Source organism: Limanda limanda, chromosome 6 (genome assembly GCF_963576545.1).
Source record: "Limanda limanda chromosome 6, fLimLim1.1, whole genome shotgun sequence".
In the NCBI taxonomy this organism is placed as follows: Eukaryota; Metazoa; Chordata; class Actinopteri; order Pleuronectiformes; family Pleuronectidae; genus Limanda; species Limanda limanda.
In genome coordinates, this window is record NC_083641.1 from 28,250,355 (window position 1) to 28,274,120 (window position 23,766).

General features: G+C 43.8%; 2 protein-coding genes across 3 annotated transcripts in view; both read left to right on the forward strand.

Annotated features, from left to right (window-relative positions):
• Window positions 1-7,570, forward strand: part of actn4 (actinin, alpha 4) — a 50,994-nt gene extending 43,424 nt beyond the window's left edge. For both annotated transcript variants that reach the window (XM_061072460.1, XM_061072459.1), the window contains exons 11-22: window positions 47-151; window positions 351-498; window positions 708-858; window positions 1,203-1,311; window positions 2,139-2,279; window positions 2,369-2,551; window positions 2,805-2,939; window positions 3,544-3,723; window positions 3,827-3,973; window positions 5,050-5,127; window positions 6,810-6,968; window positions 7,126-7,570. In XM_061072460.1, coding sequence (XP_060928443.1) covers window positions 47-151; window positions 351-498; window positions 708-858; window positions 1,203-1,311; window positions 2,139-2,279; window positions 2,369-2,551; window positions 2,805-2,939; window positions 3,544-3,723; window positions 3,827-3,973; window positions 5,050-5,127; window positions 6,810-6,968; window positions 7,126-7,284 — 1,695 coding nt within the window. In that variant the 3' untranslated portion in view covers window positions 7,285-7,570. The remainder of the gene's footprint in view (window positions 1-46; window positions 152-350; window positions 499-707; window positions 859-1,202; window positions 1,312-2,138; window positions 2,280-2,368; window positions 2,552-2,804; window positions 2,940-3,543; window positions 3,724-3,826; window positions 3,974-5,049; window positions 5,128-6,809; window positions 6,969-7,125) is intronic.
• A 3,816-nt stretch (window positions 7,571-11,386) lies between these two features.
• LOC133003027 (SPARC-related modular calcium-binding protein 1-like) lies at window positions 11,387-23,084 on the forward strand. The gene is made up of 12 exons (XM_061072613.1): window positions 11,387-11,464; window positions 16,418-16,592; window positions 17,075-17,154; window positions 17,245-17,418; window positions 18,247-18,316; window positions 18,394-18,453; window positions 18,706-18,898; window positions 19,091-19,170; window positions 19,459-19,552; window positions 19,890-19,954; window positions 20,057-20,356; window positions 22,646-23,084. Exons 1-11 carry the CDS (start codon window positions 11,387-11,389, stop codon window positions 20,353-20,355), a joined length of 1,368 nt encoding a protein of 455 aa, XP_060928596.1. The 3' UTR covers window position 20,356; window positions 22,646-23,084.
• Window positions 23,085-23,766: the final 682 nt, after the last annotated feature.

Here is a 23,766-nt window from a genome sequence, read left to right on the forward strand (position 1 = left end):
TTTGTCTCACGAATGCTGAGTCGTCTTGTTCTGTTTGCGTCTTCAGGTCCAAGAGAAATGTCAGCTGGAGATCAGCTTCAACACTCTGCAGACGAAGCTGAGGCTCAGCAACAGACCTGCCTTCATGCCATCAGAGGGACGCATGGTGTCTGTACGTATTCAGAATTTATAGAACTTATTCTTAACAAGTCTTGGAGCATAATTCAGAAGTCTCTTACCGGTTTTCACCATTTAATTCATACGTGTCTGCACAATAGAAACACGAGTGTAGTGTTATACTCAGGCTGGTTCCAGTCCTGTTCCCCACGGTGAAGGTTTAACTTCAGTACTAACCTGCTGTTTGCTCTCAGGATATCAATGGAGCGTGGCACACTCTGGAAGGAGCAGAGAAAGGCTACGAGGAATGGATCCTCAGTGAGATCAGACGTCTGGAGAGACTCGAACATCTGGCCGAGAAGTTCCACCAGAAGGCCGCCATCCACGAGTCCTGGACCGATGGTATGTAAACACAAGCCTCCATTTTAAGATGTTGCTGCACTGTTCTGGAGTTTTTAAATCAAATATGATCTTGATTCAGTAAGTTTCTATAAGAGAGCAGGTGTAGTTTTAACTCTTAATAACATCGTACATCATTTAAGAAACTTGGTGAGTCGTAGTGAGACATCCAGGTTAAAACCAGTGAATAAATGAGGTCTGTGTTAATGCAGGTAAGGAGGCCATGCTGACCCAGAAGGACTATGAGACTTCCACCCTGTCAGAAGTCAAGGCGTTGCTACGGAAACACGAGGCCTTTGAGAGCGACCTGGCCGCCCATCAGGACCGAGTGGAGCAGATCGCCGCCATCGCACAGGAGCTCAAGTAAGGACGGAGGGAAAAAGGTCTTCACGTGATTTAGTTAATGAAGCCAAGGTCAATGCGTGCTTATGACATCAGAGTAGAAATGTGCACTAGATATCAGATCAGTTCCAGAGACTGTGCTGTATGAAGTTGATCTCTCAGAGTCGTGCTGCTTCCAAGTCTTCAGACGCCTGCGCTCATCACAGACGTCACCAGGCTGAAAGGATGACTTGACATAAAATGATTTTACCGCCTAAAAACGAGGAGCTCTCATTCTGACACAGAGCAACAGCATGAGATCATAATGAAAAAGGAGAAAATAAACTGATTATAAACTTCTCTCTTCTATTCTCTGTGTTTTCCAGCGAGCTGGACTATTACGATTCTGCCAAGGTGAACGCTCGCTGTCAGAAGATCTGTGACCAGTGGGACAGCCTGGGAACTCTGACCCTGAACCGCAAAGAGTCCCTGGAGGTACGAGCCAGTCAGTCAGTCTGAGTTCGGTGTTGAATGAACTATGACCCTCACTCTGTCGACTATAGACGCAGTCGAGTGTTCTGGTTTAAAACATTATCTTGGATGAAGTTCTTTTGCAGAAGGTTGTGTCAACATATCTTAAAGGAGACATATTATGAAAATTTTGTAGTGCTTCAACACGTTAATTTGGGTATCTGGCATGTCTACCGTCCCAAAAACTCGGGGAAAAAAACAACTCCCACGATGTGGTTCCTCTGTCAGAAACGATACGCTAGATGCCGTTGAATGGGAGAACGAGCAGAATTTATGTCATAGTCTCGCTACACGGCCCAGCTCCACCGGCCTGGTTAGCCTGGCTCCGTCTCTCCCCGGAGCCAGGCTCCGGCCCACCTGACTCTGGTTCAAAACGATGGTTGCAAGATTGTATCTTCGTATCCAGTAGCCATATTTATACAGAGGTAATGGATAGCTAAAAATCTCGGTGCTTGTATCTCGTGAAGGAGGGAGGACGGGGAGCAGGGTTGTTTTAGACAGGGTAAAAACGGTGCTGTTTTAAATGATGCTTGTGGTATTTTGACCAAATATGTTACAGACATTTCATTAAGACCCCAATGAACAATATCAACTGCGGTAAAATGGGATATAAGATGTCTCCTTTAACATCAACAGGAAATATAAAAAGTGACACTTCAAGTCAGGTCGGCAGAATCAGTAGAAAAACATCCTAATATTTCTCAGTGGAAGGTTTAAAAAATCAGGTGTTTTCCCATCACTATTTCCCAATTATACTTTAAACACCCTTCTTGTATCTTCTCTTCCGACAGAGGACAGAGAAGCAGCTGGAGTCGATAGACGAGCTGTACCTGGAGTACGCCAAGAGGGCGGCGCCCTTCAACAACTGGATGGAGGGAGCGATGGAGGACCTGCAGGACATGTTCATCGTCCACAACATCGAGGAGATTCAGGTAACTGGATACCTGAATCATAAATACATGTGTTCTCCATGTGTAATAGTGTCGGACGCAGGTAAAACCAAACATGTTTCCTCCGTCAGGGTTTGATCACAGCCCACGAGCAGTTCAAGTCCACCCTGTCGGAGGCCAACAAGGAGCGGGAGGCCATCCAGTCCATCCAGGCCGAGGTGCAGAAGATCGCCCAGAGCAACGGCATCAAGCTGAGTGGAGCCAACCCCTACACCACCATCACACCGGAGAGCATCGACAGCAAGTGGGAGAAGGTAGGCTGCTTGAGTATGGATCAGGTGCTGCTCAGATCTTTGTCTTTCCTGGAAGAGGTTCTGCTGCGTAGAGCACAATCTGTGGTTTAGGATTTCTGCCTCATTCCATCTGCAAACACTGAAGTCAGTGGCTGATAAGAATTTACCAACAAATCTGATTGATCAGTGACTTCCTCTGACTGTTTGTGTGTGGAAGTGCAGGTGTTTATATTATAGTGTTTGTAATGTGTCTGTGTGTTTGTGTGTTTTGTAGGCAATGGCCATGGTGCCGCTGCGTGACACCGCCCTGCAGGGCGAGCTGAACAAACAGAACAACAACGACACCCTGAGAGCCAAGTTCGCCACCCAGGCCAACATAGTCGGTGCCTACATCCAGGAAAAGATGGAGGTAAAGGATCAGAGCATGATATCAGCTTCTTGTTGAACCTGAACCAAAACCGTCCAGATCTTCCTCTCGTTTCGGACCAGCCTTATAATAATAACATATTAACAAAATATAATGTGAAGTGCAAGAATAGCTAATCATAGAAAAGCCAGATCATACTAATGAGAAGGCCAGACTATACAGCAGGGAGTTAACTTTACAAAACCATAAAAACCTGATCCCCTGATCTTGGGACTTTTAACAACATTTGATTCTCTGATCTCAGGCGTCTCTGAGCAGAAGTAAGGGTTAAATGTTCTTAAATATAAAGTGGACCCAGATCATTTAGTGATTTTAAAGTGATCAATAGAATCTAGATGGAGTTCTGAAGCCGACAGGGAGCCAGTGAAGTGTTGCTGCTGCGTTCAGAAGCAACTGTAGACGGATAACTGCTGCTTCATTTAGGAAATTAGAGATAAGTTGCATTAGTCTAGTCCGGAGGGAATGAGGGAGTTCCTCTGTGTTTTGAGTGAGGATTGACTTGAGCAATATGTCTGATTTGTAAATAGCAGGATATTTAAAACTTTGTCCGCTGCAAAGTGATTGATGTGATTGTTTCTGTCGGCAGGAGATCGGCCGGATATCCATTGAGATGAACGGCACTCTGGAGGATCAGCTCACCAACCTGAGGGACTACCAGACCAACATCATGTCCTACATGCCCGAGATCAACAAGCTGGAGGGATCCCACCAGCTCATCCAGGAGGCCCTCATCTTCGACAACCAGTACACTTCCTACACAATGGAGGTAACAAACACACACAAAACCTTTTCTAAGTTATCTGTAAAGCTCCTGAAACATATCTTTTGTAAATATCCCTTGGTCACCTCTCTGTGCTCCTGTCCTTCAGCACCTGCGTGTGGGCTGGGAGCAGCTGCTGACCACGATCGCCAGAACCATCAACGAGGTGGAGAACCAGATCCTGACTCGTGACGCCAAGGGCATCAGCCAGGAGCAGCTGTTCGAGTACCGCGCCTCCTTCAACCACTTCGACAAGGTCAGGGCCCGGAGCTCGGTGCTCACACGTCTCTCTCACTTCCTCTCGGGAGAATCAGTCCCTGGAGAACCCAGATCAATGCTTTAAACAACAATAACACATAATACACCAGTAAGATTGTGATCATTTATGCAGTTAATATAAACTGCACTGTAGTTTTATGTGTGTACTGAACTGACACATGCCACATAAGAACAGTCAATACATATAAATAACATGTCAGAAGAAGCTCTCAACCCAATTCAGTTTTACCTGTGTGTGTTTTTTGTGTGTGTGTTTGTGTGTGAGGATTTAGACTTTTCTAATTGATTCATAATGCGACTGAATGAGTGTTTAGACTGCGAGTATTCATCCAGATGTTTTTATACAGGCGAACATGTGGTGAGAAAACGTTCTGCATCTATTATAGAGATGAGGATGAATTCAGGAATCAAGTATATCAGTTTGAAGAGGAACTCACTGTTTGCTTTGATTTTAGCTGAAATGACAAATGTGGACTTACAATCACAGAATCAGAAAAAATACTTTAAATTTGATCGGATAACAAATACAGAGACGACTACAGCTGTTTACAGACCGGGTTTTAAATTCAGTGTAGACTCTTGTTTTGTGGTCAGTGTCAGACCTGATAATTTTTAGATCTTGTACCTCATAAGGATGAAAAGAATGAACGCCCTCCATTTAAACCATCTCACACCACTGTGTGTGTGTCTGTGTGCATGTATGTGTGTCACTGATTCATGCACCTCTCTGTTATAGTGGTTCATAAATGCTCCAGGACTCACATCAGTGTGTGGGGACACAACACATCCTGTTCTCAAACCTTAAATATCACAGAATCACAACATCTGCACTTATTCAAAACAATTGAAAAGTCCATCATGGCTTCCTGCTGTTGTGTGTGTGTGTGTTGACCCTGTTTCTAAACATCCATCAATGTCTGTCTGTCCGTCCTCCATGTCCTCATCCCTGCATGGTCACCACCCACCAACACCGCCACCAATCCCCCCGTGTTGCGATCCGTCCCCCCCCATGACGCTGTGGCGCTCTGTCATTGGGTGTTTGGCCGATCACAGGACCACAGTGGCGCCCTGCAGGCCGAGGAGTTCAAGGCCTGTTTGATCAGTCTGGGCTACGATGTGGAGAACGACAAGGTAGGAGCTGCTCAGGAGACGCAGGGAGAGACTCTGGGTTCGTCCGGCTTCTGAGCAGGAGAGCAGAGATCACTGACGGGAGCAAACATCTGTTTTCTTATTTATTAAACATTTTTGATCTGTAAAAAGTCTCTAAATTCACGACCTTCTTTTAAATGAACAAGATCATAACGTCTAAATACAAAAAGACAAAACTGGATTATAGATAAAAGGAGATTTCTTGTCATCCTTGTCAAAAATAATAATTTTGCCTGAATAAAACTGACATTTCACTGGATGCACAGTTTCCAGCTGATGATGTTTTGTTAATTTTACAAATTTCGTGAAGAGATTTGTTCTAAACACCCGTCAGTTCTCAGTCTGCTCCTGCTCCGAGGCTCATGATGAACTCCTCTGAGTCAGTTAGGGTTCAGTCCGTCAGCATGGAGGCCAGAGACATGCTGCGTCTCTGTTTGTCCACCAGGGGTCACTGTTGCTTTGTGCTGCTCCCTCTCACTCTGTCCGTCCCTCAGGTTTTCACTTTGCTCTGAGACTTTCTCTCTGTTAACTGTTTGTGCTTTTTATCTCTTTCTTTCCTCTCACCTCCCCAAACATAAATCACTCTCTGTATTTCTGTTCCTCTTCCTCTCTCCTTCCTCTCCGCTCCTGTTTCCTTTCACCCTCTCACCCGTCCTCCTCCTCTCTGCCACTCGTCCACTCGCCTCCTCCTCCCTCGCTCCCTCGCTCCTCCGGCCCACAGAAGCGATCGGGACAGATGGTCTCAGAGGATTTCCGGGCTCTACTCATTTCGACAGGATACAGCCTGGTACTGCTGCTGCTGCTGCGTGGCGCTCTGACAGGAAGTCTGCAGGTCCACGAGTCGAACAGATTCTAAACGACCTGAACGAACCTGAAGCTTTGACTCTGTTCAACTTCGTTCTGTTCACTTTGTGATAAACTCTAAATTTACTCATTGGTGATCAGGGCTGGATACTGGAGTGTGATACCTACATCTTCTTCATGTTTAATTCTACAATCACATTTATCAAATCATAATAGTTGTCTTCTACATATAGTTATATTTGAATTATAGCTGATTTATATCAATAAAATATATAAAAGTGAAGCCAAAGCATCACAATTGCCCCTTTAAATATAACTAGCCTCCTCCGTGTAAGTGGATGGAACATATTTCTCAAAGATGGAATATCATTTTAGGAATTTAACTTTTTTACTGGGAAAAGTATATTTATCACATTTTTAAGGTTTATTTTTTACCAAACCTCATGAGTGTCAGGTTTGTGACCTTATTCACTCGTATCCAGTTCTGTTCATGATGATAAATTGATAATATCAGTCGGTGTAATCTGTTGAATCTGATTGGACGCCTGCAGACGTCCTGTCTCATCCTCGGCTGCTCGTCTCATCTCGTCTCGTCTGTTGCTTTTGTCCTTTTGCTGCTTTTCTGCCCTCGAGGCGACTGAAGGAAACTTTGCATGTAGACGTCACGTGTTTGTGTCTCACTGTTATTAACCAGTAACACCATTTATGTAAATGTGTAATATCAAATATTGGGACTAGTATCAGTCTATTTCATGGTCCTGTTGTTTTACGCTCATCACATCATGTCTGTGTCTGTGTGTGTGTTTGTGTACAAAGTGCTCTCTCTCTTCGGGGTTGACCTGTTTTTTTGCTGTTGCCAGGGCGACAGCGAGTTTGCTCGCATCATGAGCATCGTGGATCCCAACGGCAGCGGCGCCGTCACCTTCCAGGCGTTCATCGACTTCATGTCCACGGAAACGACCGACACGGACACGGCCGACCAGGTCATCGCCTCCTTCAAGATCCTGGCCGCTGATAAGGTGAGTGTGTGTGTGTGTGTGTGTGTGTATGCGTGTGTGTGCTGCGATGTTGTGTGTTTGTTTTTTAGTTTTTTGAATTTTTAACCATACTGCTGTAGTTTTGTACTTGCGCCAAAACCCTGGCGCTCACTCACTGAACCCTCCTCTGTCTCATCAGACCTTCATCACGGCCGAGGAGCTGAGGCGGGAGCTCCCCCCCGACCAGGCGGAGTACTGCATCGCCCGCATGGCGCCCTACTCGGGGCCGGACGCCACGCCCGGCGCCCTGGACTACATGTCCTTCTCCACCGCCCTGTACGGAGAGAGCGACCTGTAGAGCAGGAGAGAGGAAGAGGCTGGATGGAAGCTGGGGTTGTGGGAGTGAAGGGGGGGGGTGAGGTAGGAAGGAAGGAAGGATGGTAGAGAGGTTTTCTGCACGTGGAGGAGGAGCCAGTAAGAAGGAGATGGGAGGGGCGGCTGTGAGCTTGTTGATTGAACTGAAGTTAGGTTTCACCTCCAGCTCCTGATGAATGGAGGTGGAGTTTTATGAACGGGCATATCCAGGGGCAGGTGTGGGGGGGGCGGGTCCTTAGCTCCACCCTCTCTGTCTTCTGGTCGGGTCAAGCAGAGGTTAGGACGTGGGGAGGGCGGGCGGGGGGGGGCACAAGCTAATCTGATACTTATGCTAATTTTTGTTTATTTTATTATAATTTTTTTCTTCTTGCCAGGGGGGCGGGGTCACGTGGTTCGGCGATGGGGCGGAGCTTGTCGTGGTGACTGGCGAGGTTTGTGTATTAGATCCTAGAGAGATATATGCTGTGTGGGGGGCAGGGGGCGGGAGGGAGGGGCGGGGGGGCGGGGTGACCAACCAGAGATGAAATGAGATATTTACCCATAATTCCCGTGTTGCTGGAGAAGGTGACCTGTTGACCTCGGCTCTTTTCCTCCTCTCGTCTTTTGTTTATTTCTCTTTTTTTGTCTTCTTCCTGGAGCAGGTGGGTGGTGGCGTCGGGTGGGGGGGGTGGCGTCGGGGGGGTCCGCGCTGTACATACTTATTTTCCCAGTGCGAACATCGACACACGCAGAGAACACGTGATCGTGGAAGTTCCAACTGCCGATAATTAAAAAAAAGAATAAACCAATCAGACGTCCCGGATCAGTTCCTCACGTGGAATCGTTCGAGCTTCTGGAAGTTTCTCACGGTTCTTTTTTCTTTCTTTTATCAATGGGGAAACGTTGAGAAGCAGTTGGTCGCCATGGAGACGAGGCCTTCCTGTTCCTGTATAGAAGCCACGACGGGCGAACATCCATAACGATCCACACAAACTTGCTTCTGTGAAACTGTTCTGCTGCTGTGGGCATCCGGTGCTTCTCCAGATCCAGATCCACACGTTTATACGACCAGTCGTCACTTTTATATATATATCGAAAAATCCTACACAGACAGAAATGAATATATACAAACCGTCATGTGGTCGTGGAGGCATTTGATCAGTTAGGGTAACCATGGTAACAGCAATGTGGCGCTCTCTCCTGACGTGGAAAAACAAACAAATTAAAACGCGCCGATCGGAGGCTGCAGCCCTGTTCCTCGCTCGCTCGCTCTCTCTCTCTCTCTCCCTCTCTCTCTCTCCCCACCTCCATCCCTCCATCCCCTCATTTATCTCTGGAGGGAAAGAAAAATTATTGCAAGGAAGGAGAGGAAGAGGGGGGGGGGGTCTTTATGTAAACATTCCATTCTGCGCAAATAAAATTTAAAAAATATAAAAAATGTTTAAAAAAAAGGAAATTATGTTAAAAAAAAACAAAAAACTATGCAATCATAACATGTTGAATATCTGAGTCCTGGGGACGATCCTCCCTGTCGACTTCCACCAAGAGGGGGAGAGGGGGAGAGGGGGGGGGCAGAGGGACGGACAGACTTGGACCAAAAGCTTGTTTCTTTTCTTTCTTTTTATTTTTCACGCAAGGTTGGAGAGATGTGAACTCTGGATTTGTGATTTTCCTTTTTTTTGTACTCTTTAATATCAAACCTTATCTGCTGAACTGGAAACTGCAAAACGCCTTCTGTCTGATGATGAGTTTCACAAAGCACACATAAAAGTTTCCTTACAAAATACCTCCGCTCGTCCTGGCGTCTTCTTTCCTGTGTGTGTGTCAGTGAGTGTGTGTGTGTGTGTGTGTTTGTCTACGAATGACGGGACAGTTTGGATTCTCGTGTTCTATCTCAAACGTCCTCATGATTATGACATCAACGTTTTCTTGAGAACACATTTAATTTAACTGTTTATACATATTAATTACATATTAATCTGGGGTTCAGAAACTTAGAGATTTAAAATGAAAAGTCCAAAACATGTTGACGACCTGACAGTTTCAACCAAGAAGATCTTATAATCCTTGATTTAATATTTTGAAATGTTAATTTTAGAAATTAAGTCTCATATAACTTGTATAGTTTGTTATTGCTGCTGCTCGTTGGTGCCTTAAAGACAACTGAGGAAGAAGAGATAATAAAGTATAATATATAAACGTGTATATATATATATATAAACGACTTCAGATGTTTCCTCACTGTCGGTTTATTCCTCTTATTTTACTCTAGTTTTGCCTTTAATATTTAAACGAGTTACAATGAGACATTAAATTACTTTTTAATGTTGAAGATATTTAGATGTTTCAGAGTAATGAGAAGATGAAGAGAACAATAGATAGATAGATTACTTTATTCATCCCCGAAGGGAAATTAAGTCGTCATAGCAGCCGGTATATTTGAATACAATAAAATAAAATACAATAGAATAAAATAAAAAATATTGAGGTAGAAAAAACAAACAGCAAACGTAATGTAAACACAAGAAACCGACAGTAATACCAGGAGCTGCTACGACATGCATCCGTTAGCTGTTTTCTTGAGAACACATTTAATTTAACTGTTTATACGTATTAATTGCATATTAATCTTGGGTTCAGAAACTTAAAGATTTAAAATGAAAATCGTTGATTTAATATTTTGAAATGTTTTTAGAAATGACGTCTCACATAACTTGTATAGTCATTGTTAGTGCCGCTGCTCGTTGGTGCCTTCAAAGACAACTGAGGAAGAACAGATAATAAAGAATAATATATAAACATGTATATTTATATATAAACGACTTCAGATGTTTCCTCACTGTCGGTTCATTCCTCTTGTTTTACTTTAGTTTTGCCTTTAACCTTTAAACCAGTTACAATGAGACATTAAATTACTTTTTAATGTTTAAGATATTTAGATGTTTCAGAGTAATGAGAAGATGAAGAGAACAATAGATAGATAGATAGATAGATTACTTTATTCATCCCCGAAGGGAAATTAAGTCGTCATAGCAGCCGGTATATTTGCATACAATAAAATACAATAGAATAAAATAAAAAATATTGAGGTAGAAAAAACAAACGGCAAACGTAATATAAACACAAGAAACCGACAGTAATACCAGGAGCTGCTACGACAGGCCTCCGCTAGTACGTTTTCTTGAGAACACATTTAATTTAACTGTTTATACGTATTAATTGCATATTAATCTGGGGTTCAGAAACTTAGAGATTTAAAATGAAAATCGTTGATTTAATATTTTGAAATGTTTTTACAAATTACGTCTCACATAACTTGTATAGTCTGTTAGTGCTGCTGCTCGTTGGTGCCTTCAAAGACAACTGAGGATAACAGATAATAAAGTATAATATATAAACATGTATATTTATATATAAACGACTTCAGATGTTTCCTCACTGTCGGTTTATTCCTCTTGTTTTACTCTAGTTTCGCCTTTAACCTTAAACCAGTTACAATGAGACATTTAATGACTTTAATGTTTAAGATATTTAGATGTTTCAGAGTAATGAGAAGATGAAGAGAACAAATAGATGGTTAATAATAAATTATAATAAAATAAGTAGACTGAGGCTCATTTTCTTTTCTTTTAATATTTATTTAGAATTAAGATTAATACCTTTTTAAAGACGGTTTCAATATTCAGTAATAAAAACACTATTTGACGGTGATGATTAATAATAAATTATAATAAAAGAAGTAGACTGAGGCTCATTTTCCTTATAAGGACGGTTTCAATCGACAGTAATAAAAAAAACACTATTTGACGATGATTAATAAAAATAACCCTAGACTGATTTTCTCTATTGAATTAAAGTAACTTTGAATTAAAGTAACTTTGAATAAGTAACTTTGAATTAAAGGATCACTTGTACAAGTTGGTTCATGCACGTGCACCGGAAGTGGGCAGTACGTTCACTGGGACTCTCTGCGCGTGCAGCTCGGACCTCCTTCTCAGCTCGAGACTCCGAGGATCCGGTCCGGTGACTTCCGCAGTGACACGTGACTCTGTTGTTTGTTTGTTTGTCAACAACGTCCACGCGCACGCGCTCATCCGGTGGACACGATGCTCGCGCTCGCCTTCACGTGCACGGCGCTGCTCGTGCTCGTGCTTTGCGGATCGATTCATTCCGAGAGATCAGCGGTAAGACTTAACTTAACTTAACTACACTTTACTTTACTTTACTTGACTTGACTTGACTTGACTTGACTTGACTTGACTTAACCCATTAGCTAGTGACCTGCTCACTGAGGTGTGTGTGAGTGTGTGTACGTGCGTGCGTGTTTGTTAATTAATTAGGACACCTTATTTAACAAACACCTTTGACCTCAGACTTAGAAGGAAAATAAAAGTAAAATAACTATTCATGAAGAATTGAGTATTATAAAATAAAAGCAGTAACTACATCCTCCTACACAGTTAAATAAAAGCTAATAATACTAACTGTAAATACATTTACTTAATTTACATGTGTGGGTTTGTGACTAAGAAAACTTATTAACAGATCAGCGGTAAGAGCCGAACTTAACTAAACTTAACTTAACTTGACTTGACTTGACTTGACTTGACTTAACCTATTAGCTAGTGACCTGTTGTGTGTGTGCGTGCGTGTTTGTTAATTAATTAGGATAGACACGTTATTTAACAAACACATTTGACCTCAGACTTAGAAGGAAAATAAAAGATAAGTAAAGCCTAAAGTTAAATAACTTCATGAGAAATTGAGGAGTATTATAAAAGAAAACAAGTAACTACATCCTACTACACAGTTAAATAAAAGCTAATGAAACTAACTGTAAATACATTTACTTCATTTACATGTGTGGGTTTGTGCCTAAGAAAACTTATTTAGTTTGATGCTGACGAACTTTGGAATTTAAATCTAAAAACAAATTCTATTAGTCACACATACAAACTGGAGAAAGTGTGAGTTCACCTCAAACCTTTTTATAAGAATAACCAAAGTTAAGTTCTGTCTGAGCTTCAACTGCATGAAGCTGCTGCACAGATACATTATACTTTTAACAATGTGCACACATGAGAGATGGGGCATATATTTTTGTTATGGTTTAATAGAAGAAACAAATTGGAATCAGATTCACACCATTTCTTTCCTCTCAGAGTTCAGACCCTTCGGAGGAGGAGGAGAAACAAATCCCTCCTCAGCACAAACCTGTCATCATAATTCATTTGAACACAAACAGCTCTGAGTGTGTGTAGAGCTGTTTGTGTAGAAATGAGATGAGATGCGTGCGTGTCTGTGTCTGTGCGTGTACGTGTGTGTGTGTGTTAAAACACTGGCCAGTGAGACCAAACACACACACACACACACCTGTCTGTTTCCCCTGAGAAGCAAGTTTACATTGACTTGGCAGAGGTGTGTGTGTTTGTGTGTGTGTTTGTGTAAGAGAATGTAGAGTTTGTTGTAGTAACATCTCAACTGACCTGATATTTATCTGAGCAAGTGATGAAATATCAAAAGAGAGAAAGAGTCCCTTTGCCAGATGTTGATATGAATCCTTCAGTAATAAAACATTAATAATACAGTAATAACATGATGATATTCAGTTATAATAGGACATGAACAAAAGTTAAAAAGAAATGTGTCAGGATACAACAGCAGAGGAGAGAGGAGGCACACACAGACACACACACACACACACACACACAAGATGTAAAACGTGTGTGTGTGTGTGTTAATGATTGTGTTGTTTATGTTCAGCTGCAATTTGAGCTCAGGTTGGTCGGTTCACACGTTCGGAGGCGGAGTCTCACAAACCGTCTCCATGCCAACCACCATGTTTCCACAGGAGGTGTGTGTGTGTGTGTGTGTGTGTGTGTGTGTGTGTGTCGTCCTTCGGCGGACGGCGGTATCTGGGAGGTGTGAGGCTCCAGGAGACAGTGGCGACTTGTTCTCGCTTTCTCTGCCGCACGCTCACTTCCTGTCTCACCCCTCCCTCCCTCCCTCGCTCCCACACACACACACACACACACTCACTGGTTTTATAGGCTCAAACACACTGGAGGAGATTGTTTCAACACTGAGGTTATTGTCGTCGCTGGTTTTCTACCTGACAGGAAGTCCAGTCTGCACGGAGCTCTGCACCTGGACTCCTGCTCTCCTCCTCTCCTCCTCCACTCCTCTCCTCAACTCCTCCACTCATCCACTCCTCCTCTCCTGCTCTCCTGCTCTCCTCCCTTCATTCCTCTCCTCCCTCTGTCCTCCCACTTGTTTCCCTTCTCACACTCTCCGCCAGACTCTATTTGCTTTCTCCGCTCACCTCACCTCTAGATTTCTTTCATTTCAATTCTTCCTTTTCGTTCTTCCACTTCTAACTTCACTCCTAATTCTCCACCTCCGCTCCTTCATCCCTCCTTTCTTTCTTTATTCTTCACTCCCTTTCTCTCTCAATTCATCTTCCCTCTCCTTTTTTCCATTTTTCTTCACTCATTAACATTTTGCTTCCTCTTCTCTTGGATTTTATCCATCACACATTCCCTCTTTCATTTCTTAATTTCTCCTTGAACTCATCCTTTCTTCTTCCTTTCCTCACCTCAATTCTCTTTCTTTATTCGTTTCCTCTGATTTTCCATCCCTCCCTCTCTCCTTCTTTTCCATCTTCATTTACAAACTTATCCACTCATCCTCCAATCCTCCCTTTATTCAACTTCCTGTCATCTAGTCTTTGATTTATCCGTCAAACACATTCCTCTCTCCATTTCTTCGTCATCATTTCTTCTTTTTTCCTCTCATTAATCGTCCTTCGCCTCCATTATTCCTTTCCTCCACCTCTGTGGTGTTCTATCTCTCCGTCTCTCCTTCTTTTTCCCCTTCATTTCCAAACGTACTATTCATTTCTCTCTCTCATCTTCAACTCTTCTTCCATTCCTCCTCTTATTCCCTCCTTCATACCTCCCTCTTCTCTTCTCCTTCGTTTCCACATCTGTCTTTTCCTCCACAGTATAATATTTATGTTTGACCCCAGTGGGCGTCGGCAGGTGATTTGGTTTAATTCCCTTTGTTATTGAACCTTTAATTCCGCCTGTGGGAGAAATTCATCTTGAGCAGCCGGAGCATGTTTCAGCGACTCAGCAGTTTGTGGTTCAGACGGGATTCTCTGCTTTGCTTGGACTCGTTCCCTCCTCCTCCTCCTCCTCCTCCTCCTCCTCCTCCTTCTCCTCCTCCTCCTCCTTCTCCTCCTCCTCCTTCTCCTCCTCCTCCTTCCCCCAGCTCCTTATTTCACTGCTTTATTAAAAAGGACATTTTGTCTTGTAAACGGAAACTGAATCAAACTGAAACTGTAAAAAATCTGTTTTCATACATAAACTTTAGAAAATGTCCAGAACAACAGACTCAGACGTTTGCGATGTCGGACACAGAACCTCAGAGATATTTCAGAAACATCTGGAGTTCAGTGCAGGTCTGAAGTAACTTTGTGGGAGGAGTCAGGAGCAGGAGCAGGTCGCTAACCAGAGGGTTGGTGGTTCAACACCTGGCTCCTCCCCTTGCTCCTGACGTAACCAGCAGTTCATTTACCAGCTAACTCTTATAATGAGTCTAAATGCTGTCAGTTGCTTCAGTGTTCTATAAATAGTTCGTTTATTTAATCATCACTTATTCTTTGTATATTTCTCAATTTTTAGTCAATAAAATATCAGGAAATAACAGAAATCTCAGATTTTTTTCACTCGACTCACAAAGAAACACAAAACTTGATTTATTTTATATTGATGAACAAAAATTGGATTTATTAGTCCAGTTTGTATTTAAACAGATCAGACAACAGTCGACTTGTACAGTCTCTCTCTCTCTCTCTCTCTCTCTCTCTCTCTCTCTCTCTCTCTCTCTCTCTCCCCCTCTCTCTCTCTCTCCCCCCCCTCTCTCTCTCTCTCTCTCTCTCTCTCTCTCTCTCTCTCTCTCTCTCTCCCCCCCCCTCTCTCTCTCTCTCTCTCTCTCTCCCCCTCTCCCCCAGACATGAAGACACAGACGTCTCATTCATCACTAAATTATGTCAACACTGTTTTACAACATTGAAAATGTTCTCATGTGTCTCAGAATTTGTGTGTGTGTGTGTGTGTGTGTGTGTGTGTGTGTGTGTGTGTGTGTGTGTGTGTGTGTGTGTGTGTGTGTGTGTGTGTGTGTGTGTGTGTGTGTGTGTGTGTGTGTGTGTGTGTGTGTGTGTGGCTTGACATGGGGAGGGTGATGGACAAAGAGGCTCTGATGAAGAAGTGAGAAGGTGGAGCCAGTAGCAAACTCCATACATCTGTGTGTGTGTGTGTGTGTCTGTGTGTGTCTGTGTGTGTTTCGTGTGTTTTCATTGAGTCTCTGTGACGAATCTCATGTATATTTTGGAGACGTGTTGTTAGACGAACATGTTGGAATAATTTAGATCATCATCCTCTCGTTGTCTCCTTCTCTCCTCTCTCCTCTCTCCTCTCTCCTTCTCTCCTCTCTCCTTCTCTCCTTCTCTCCTTCTCTCTTTCTCTCATCTCTCCTTTCCCCTCCTCTCCTTTTCTCCTCTCTCATTCTCTACTTAAAAAATCACAAATGCTGCAGGGAATATTTCAGTGGGAAGACATGTCCCTCTTGAGCCTTGGTGCATATGTGTGGTAGATTCTCCTCCTCCTCCTCCTCCTCCTCCCATGTGCCAACACCTTCTCTCTTCTCTCACCCTCTTTCTCCCCCTCTTTTATTCTGCCTCTTCTCTCGCTCCCTCAGTCTGGCTTTTCCAGGCGTGACATTGAAAACCGAGTTATCCTTCACAGACAGACAGACGCTGAGTCTCACTTCAGTGGTGAAGGACACTCGTCTGTCTGGTGTGGAATTATCTCAACCAGGAGTTCTTTATGTTTGTGTTATTTAGCAGGATTACACAGAAACCTCTGAGCGTGTTCGAGCCAAACTTGGTGAAAGGATGTGAAAGAGTTCAGGAGGAAGTCAACACCAGATCTGATGCGTCTGTGCTCTATGAGGATGTGCTCTTGATATTCACAATCCAAATAAAAACCTGGAGCTCATGAATTTAAATGTGGCTTCATCAGGGTTGAGCTCTACTGAGGGACATTGTGATTAAAGTGTGTGTTGTGTGTTTGCAGCCGCTCCTGATCGCAGAGAACATGTGGCCTCGCGGCTGTGTCCTGGACTGCCAGAGGGGGCGCCACCGAGCCGTGTGCGGCAGTAACGGCAGGTTGTATAAATCGATGTGCGCCTTCCAGAGGGCGCAGTGCATCAACACACATCTACGCCTGGCTCCACGTGCACACTGCTCAGGTAACACACCTCCACGCCTGCTAACCCGTTTGTTCTGATTTATTTACGTGAATCCGTCACAAAGTCTGAGACGAAGAAAGTTTTCTGAATCTGCAGATGAAGTTTCTCAAGTTTTATTTTAAGGATCTTTGAAGCTTGAGCTCAACTTGAATCATGTAACAGTAAAATCACATTTGAGTTACTGGAACTTATTTCTATCCAGATAACAACATGACACTTGAAACAATCTTCACAACCAAGGTCACAACCTTTCAAAATAAAGCTCTGGAATTTAGCTCCATATTACAGCAACCAATGGAATGAATCAAATGGCTCTAAACTCCTGGGCCTGTAACAAAACACATGCTGAGCTCAGGAAACATGTGTTCCAGATCCAGATGTCTGTGGAATCAGCAGGTAGATGAACACAGAACACATGGGGGAGTATCCATCCTCTGCACAAAGAGCGTGAACATAATGAGAGACGTCTCCTGTGCTTTCAGATCGGACTCAGTCTAAATGTCAGCTGGCTCGGGCTCAGGCGCTGGAGGCCAACACCCGCGGCAGCAGCAGCAGCAGTCAGGTCGGTCAGGTCAGCCATGTTGGTCAGGTCAGCCATGTTGGTCAGGTCAGCCATGTTGGTCAGGTCAGCCATGTTGGTCAGGTCGGTCAGGTCAGTCCTGCAGCTGCCATGTTTGTTCCCGAGTGTCATCCCGACGGTCACTTCCTGCCAGTGCAGTGTCACAACCAGACCGGATACTGTTGGTGCTCCACGCCGGACGGGAAACCTCTCAGCGGGACCTCCGTCCTCCACCTGACCCCCAGCTGCTCCGGTCAGACATGTTTTATTCTTTATTCAGAGTTTTGTATTAAACGTGTCTATGGAAAATAAACAGCTTTGTTTTTAAGTGTTTAGTTTGAATCTCAGACTGTAAATAAAGATATGGAAGCTCCTAAGTGAAGTGTTTCTATCACCCCCTGGTGGCTGGCCGCAGTATAGGTCATAAACCTTGCCTCCTCCATGTTAGCAGATGGGACATGTACACAACTAAAAAGTCAACGTACATGTACTCACAAAGATTACTCTGTACAATTCAATAAATGCAATAAAAAGATACATTACACAAAATGGTGGCACCTTTTAGTTGTATATTTGGTTAGTGGGAGGAAGTGGAGACGTGTCGTCCATCTTTAATTACAATGTGCGTTAACTGTGAAGATCACTTTCATAACCATTAAACCAAGTTCTGGAACTCTGTGAATCCCAGTGAAAACAAACTGCTTCCTGTTGTTAAGAGGATTCTCTCCTCAGCTCAGTTCAACTCCGTCAGAAAGAGATTAAATTACACTTTAATGAGGTTTAATCTGCATGAACGTTCTTTTCTGTTTAAATGTCCTGAACAGATCATTTCCTCAAGATGGATCCAATGAAAGGTGGGAAAGAGTTTTGTTATTCCCTGTTTTAAATGATTCATGACATCATATGTGTTCTGTACGTTCACTGCCTGGTTCTGGCCCGAGGCCGTTTCTCTGAAGGAACATTCACAGACGACTTCATGTGCCAACACACACACACAGAGAAACACACAGAGAAACACACAGAGAAACACGCAGAGAAACACACAGAGACACACACAGAGACACACACAGCTCGGCCTCTTTCTTCCACGTTCACTCTCTCTCTTCTCCTGTTCCAGATGAAGCGGACGAGCCGGGGCCGACGCTGGATCCCAGGAAACCTGCAGGTGAGGAACACGTCTTCTCACAGTGACTGAGAATCACATGATTTTTAGTGTTTCTGTTAAAATGTTCTCCTGTCCAGAGCTCACAGCTCCGCCCATCTGGGTGACCATCCTGATGAACTCCGTCCGACGACCCACAGGTGAGAGCTGGAGGAGACGTTCACATGAATAGAAGATATTATTGTTATAAGTTATATACAAGTTATACAACCACCTCAGACCCTCATGTTTGTATGTAAATAATAAAACATAAGAATATATTGTAGTTCAAGTAACTTTATACTGTGTGTGTGTGTGTGTGTGTGTGTGTGTGTGTGTGTGTGTGTGTGTGTGTGTGTGTGTGTGTGTGTGTGTGTGTGTGTGTGTGTGTGTGTGTGTGTGTGTGTGTGTAGACAGTCCTCAGACTTGTGAGCGTGAGCGAGCGGCGCTCCTCTCTCAGATGCTTTCAGCCTGGCAGGAGGAGCGATTTATCCCAGAATGCACTGCAGACGGGCGCTACAGCCCGGTGCAGTGTCACACTGCTACAGGTTACTGCTGGTGTGTGCGGGTGGACAGCGGGCGGCCACTGTCAGGCACCTCGGCAAGGTAATCAAACAATCAATCAATCAATCAATCAATCAATCAATCGATCAATCAATCAATCAATCACTATACAAATGTATTTTGCATTTCTCTCCTATTTCTGATATCATTAATGCTCTGAAATAGTATTTAAATCTCTACTTCCTGGGTTTATTTTTCGGAGAGAGCTCAGTTTCTGTGTGTGTCTCTTTGTAGGAATCGTATCCCAGACTGCACCGGGGCAGAGGAGGCTCCGGACAGAGCCGACCGGAGGTTCAGGGACAAACCGCTGCCTGGTAAAGACAAGACTTTCTGTTACATCAGAAGAATCAACAGATTTTATGTTTTTTACATTTTCACCTCTAAAATTGGGAAAACATGAAAAATCTGCATTTGAAAAGTTTGACAGTGTGAAACCTCACCTGTTTGCTTCTATATGAGAAATTCAACACGTAGATCTTTGGAAACTGAGCAGCAAACATTAGACAGAAGAGGAAGTCAGTATCTGGCTCAAAGGCACGTGGGCAGGAGAGTGGACTCTACAGACTTTAACCTCCGACCTCTCTCTCTCTCTTCTCTCTCAGGATGTCCTGGAGCTCGTAAGGAGCAGTTCCTGCAGAGTCTGATCACAGCGCTGCAGCTGGAAGCGAAGCATGCTGGGAGTCTGAGTCCTTACCAGTAAGTCTGACAGCGCCTCACAGCAGCTGCATTAACAGAGGAGTCTGTTATTTCATTGAGCGACCTTTGACCTCAACAAGAATATGAGATTATTGTTTAAATGACAAATGAAATGGACAACAGGTTTAAAAGCAGGTTCATATTTTGTTGTTTCTGAGATTCTGATGTTTCGCAAAACCTGTGAAATGGTTTAATATGTGTTTGATTTTAAAACAGTGTATTCTGTGTTTTGTTAAATAATAGAACTGATTGGAAAGAAAGTTAATTTATCCAGTTTGTTATTTTTCTTTTCTTTAAATTGAAGATGCTCACACTTTGTTGCCTCTGTTTCCAACAGGGCTGCAAACACACCTCCTTCTAATGCTCCCTCTCTTTTCACAAACCCTCCATCCTCCACCACTCCATCCTCCTCCTCCTCCTCCTCCTCCCCCTCCTCCCCCTCCTCCTCCTCCTCCTCCTCCTCCTCCTCCTCCTCCTCCTCCTCCTCCTCCTCCTCCTCCTCCTCCTCCTCCTCCTCCTCCTCCTCCTCCTCCTCTTCCTCCCCCTCCTCCTCCTCCTCCTCCTCCGTCGCTCCTGAGGCTGTGGACTCCTCGGGCCCAGAGGAGGTGCTGCGGTGGCACTTCTCTCGTCTGGACGTGGACTCCAGCGGCGTGCTGAGCGAGCGAGAGGCTCGACCTCTTCGTCACTTCCTGCGACGCCGTCTGAAGCCGCGACGCTGCGCCAAGAAGTTCTCTCAGTACTGCGACCGAGACGGAGACCGAGGCCTGACGCTGGAGGAGCTGAGGGGCTGCCTGGTGCTCTGAGGTGTGTGTGTCTGTGTGTGTCTGTGTGTGTGTGTTAAATGATGCTTTTCAACCAGAAACCCCAAACATTACAGGGTCAGAGACTTGTGACCCAAAGGAAACTGATTTGAGCAAGTTCACAAAAATGAATCAACAACTTGCACATGTTTCCTGTGATGTTGTGAATAAAGCTGCTGCTGATCTGTCATCATCAGCTCAGGGTCAAAGGAGACAAAGAAAATGGCAGACTATTTTTTTATGATTTAATTGTGAAGTTTCCAATATGTTTTAACTTTTGGTACAATTATGGCTAAAAAATTATTTGTATGAATGTATTTTATTTTTATAAAGCGTTTAGCGACCGTCCCTCTGTATCTCATGACCCCCCCACTGCTCTAAAGTATTTGATAAATATAATCTTATAAATATCATCTTATAAATATCATCATCTGGAACATGGTTATAGCTGTAGGCTGAATATGATGATGCTGGTTCTGTTGCTGTGAAACAGTTTGAGATGTTCCTCTGATCATCTCAGCAGCTCGAAGAACCATTTCTCTCTTTTCATAAAGTCCCAGGTTTATTTTCCTGCTTCAAGCTTCAAGTTTGATCATATTTATGAAGTTGATTCGTTGATAACAACCTACGATTGTTCGACCTTTAATTTGCTGGAGACAGAAGTGAGACTGAAGAATTTCATCTGAGGAGAAAAACCAGCTCCTTGTTTGGGAAGAAGCAGATCTGTGGGTCAGTGGTTCTCTGGTTGGAATTAGTCTCCAGGAAATTAATACAAGTTTGTGTAATGACCAAAGCAAACACACACACACACATTCATCACAATGTTATCGTGGCTCCTGATTGGTCGGCTGCCTGGTGTAAAAGCCTCTTGTTCTCCTCCCTGGTTCGCTGCTCCGGTTGATCCCAGGAGACTCCAGCGATTCACGTGAAGCTCCGTGAAATCCAAACAAACGTGTCAGCAGTGAAACCAGCTGCTGGTCAGTCACAGCTCGGCCGGGACGCAGAGAAAGACTCTCTCTCTGTGGGAAGGTTTCTGACATTTCTGTTGAACCTGAACAAAAGTAAACATCTTACAGAGAAGGTGCAGTATTCACACTGTCCAGGTCAGGGAGACACAGGATAGAGGACAGGCTGAGGTTTTTAATTCTTTTAGATCTATCATCTGTAAAGAAAGTGAACTCAACAACAACCGCTCAGTCACATGTTTACAGTGAATCTGTATTTACTGCAGAAGTGAACCAGCAGCAGCGTGAAGGACGAGTCAGCGTTTCTTTTCTCTGGTGAAGGGACGAGTGAAGACGTCAGGAGGAAGCTGAGTTTGATGCTCAATCGTTTGCTTCTGTCTGGTACTGGTTCTCTCTGAGACTCTGAACCAGCTTCATGGGTTTGTTCCAGAGTTTCATTTGCTCTGGATAGTTTTGCTTTCACATTGTAATTTAGGGAATAAAGAGTTTTGTCTGACGTAGGTAGGTGATCCAGACCCAGACCGAGGAACCTTCACACCTGATATTAAACTGAAGAGTCTGAAGGTCTGAAGTCGAGCTGTGAAGTGTTAATGGAGCTCAGATAAAAGACGGAGTTAGTGAATTGACCTTGAGTTCAGAATTCAAGGTCAAGAATGAACCCTGAAAATTGGTGTAGACACATTCGTGCTGACTGGGAAATTAAATTTGTGATTTTCTTCCAAAGTAAAGACGACTGACCTGCCACTGGCAAATTACAGGAGTTTATTAGGCAGCAAAACGTTATATTCCAGTTAAATTAGTAATTTCCAGTCTAATTTTGTAATTATTGAATGTATTTTAATTCCCTTCAGTCCAGGAGCAACCAACAGACGACCTGCTGCAGCTCCAGTTTACTTATGAACCACACACACACATGCTCAGTGTTCCAGTGAATAAAGAGTTTAATTTGCTTTCTCACCAAACAAAGACAGCGGTTCAGTGAAGTTCAGCTCGGAGACGAGAGATCAGAGTCTCTGTTGGAAATATAAACAGGTGGCGAGCGTCGGGGGGGAGGACGAGCGAGCGCCGAGGTGAGAGAGGGTGGGGTTTTCCAGATGAGCGGGAATTTGATTGCGGCAGATAGAGAGGAAGGGGTGGGGGGCGGTAGGAAGGACACAGAGGAGAGTAAGAAGGTCGAGCTGAGAGTGAGGATGGAGGAGCGGCGTTGAACTAACATGTGTCTGGGAGCGAGAGCAGTGACCGACGCCACCTAGTGGATGTGACTGGTCCCACCGGGGCTGTGGTTTGGATTAGTTTTTAAATTGACCTTCTCTTCCTTTTTCCTCAAGGTCGAAGCCACAGAGACAAATCACCCGAGGCCGAAGGTCGTTTCCTCTCCCTCCTCTTCATCAAGTCACTGAAACGTCATCCTTCACTTCCAGCTCGGATTGACAGCTGATCTTCATCCATCGTCTTCATCACCGGATGTTTTTCACTTGTCTTCCTTTTGTCGATGTTTCAGATTCATCACAAGGTTCAACATGACGATCCACTTCCTGTCTCATGTCACAAACTGTGTCTGTGTGGTCACAACAAATCTAATTCAACCTTCAACTATTTATTTCACACCTCGGTGATATTTGTGTGTGTTCATGTGTTCATTTGTGTCACTGATGTTTCCGTCCCTCCTTCTCTGAATCCTTCCCTTCTTTCCTTTCCTTTCCTTCACCCTCCCTTCCTGTCTTTCCTGCCTCCTTCTGCACAACCCCTTCCATAAACTCACTTGTCCTTGCTCCTTTTCTTCTTTTTCTTGACTCCTACCTCCTCCTCTCGGTTGCTTCTTCTGTTACATCACTTCCTCTCTTCAGCAGGAAGTCTGAGGTCTCAGGACCTTCACGCACACATCATCATTTCATCTTGAGGAGAAACCCAAACATCAGGAGATGAGGTTTTCCTCTCTTTAGTTAAACTTCAGACAGAAACTTAGAGTTAATGAAACAGACGTTTATTTAACGATCAAGGTTCAAACTTCCTTTAATTGTGTTTTTTCCAGAATCAGCTAAAAACTTGATTTTGACCTTTGACCTCAGATCATTTCTTTGACATATCACTACTGTTCGGCCACCCCAGGGTGTGTCATCAGTCTGATAGTAAACACAGCGCCCCCTGCGGTCTGTAGGGTCACAGGGTCATGACGACGCCTCAGGTACAGTGTGGACACCACAGAGGAAGAAACATCACTCAGCTCCAGCTGTTTGTCACAGGGAATTACCCACAATTCATAGCGTTGTGATTAACAAACCAAATGACAACAATGGTTTCATCTCATATAAACAAAGAGCAGCACATGTTCTGTAAAGTACAGTGATTGGTCATCAAGACAAGAAAACCTTGATATAAATACTCACTATTTGTACTATTTTATTTAGTTTTTCTGAAAATGAAGTAAATGAATGATCGTCCACTGTCT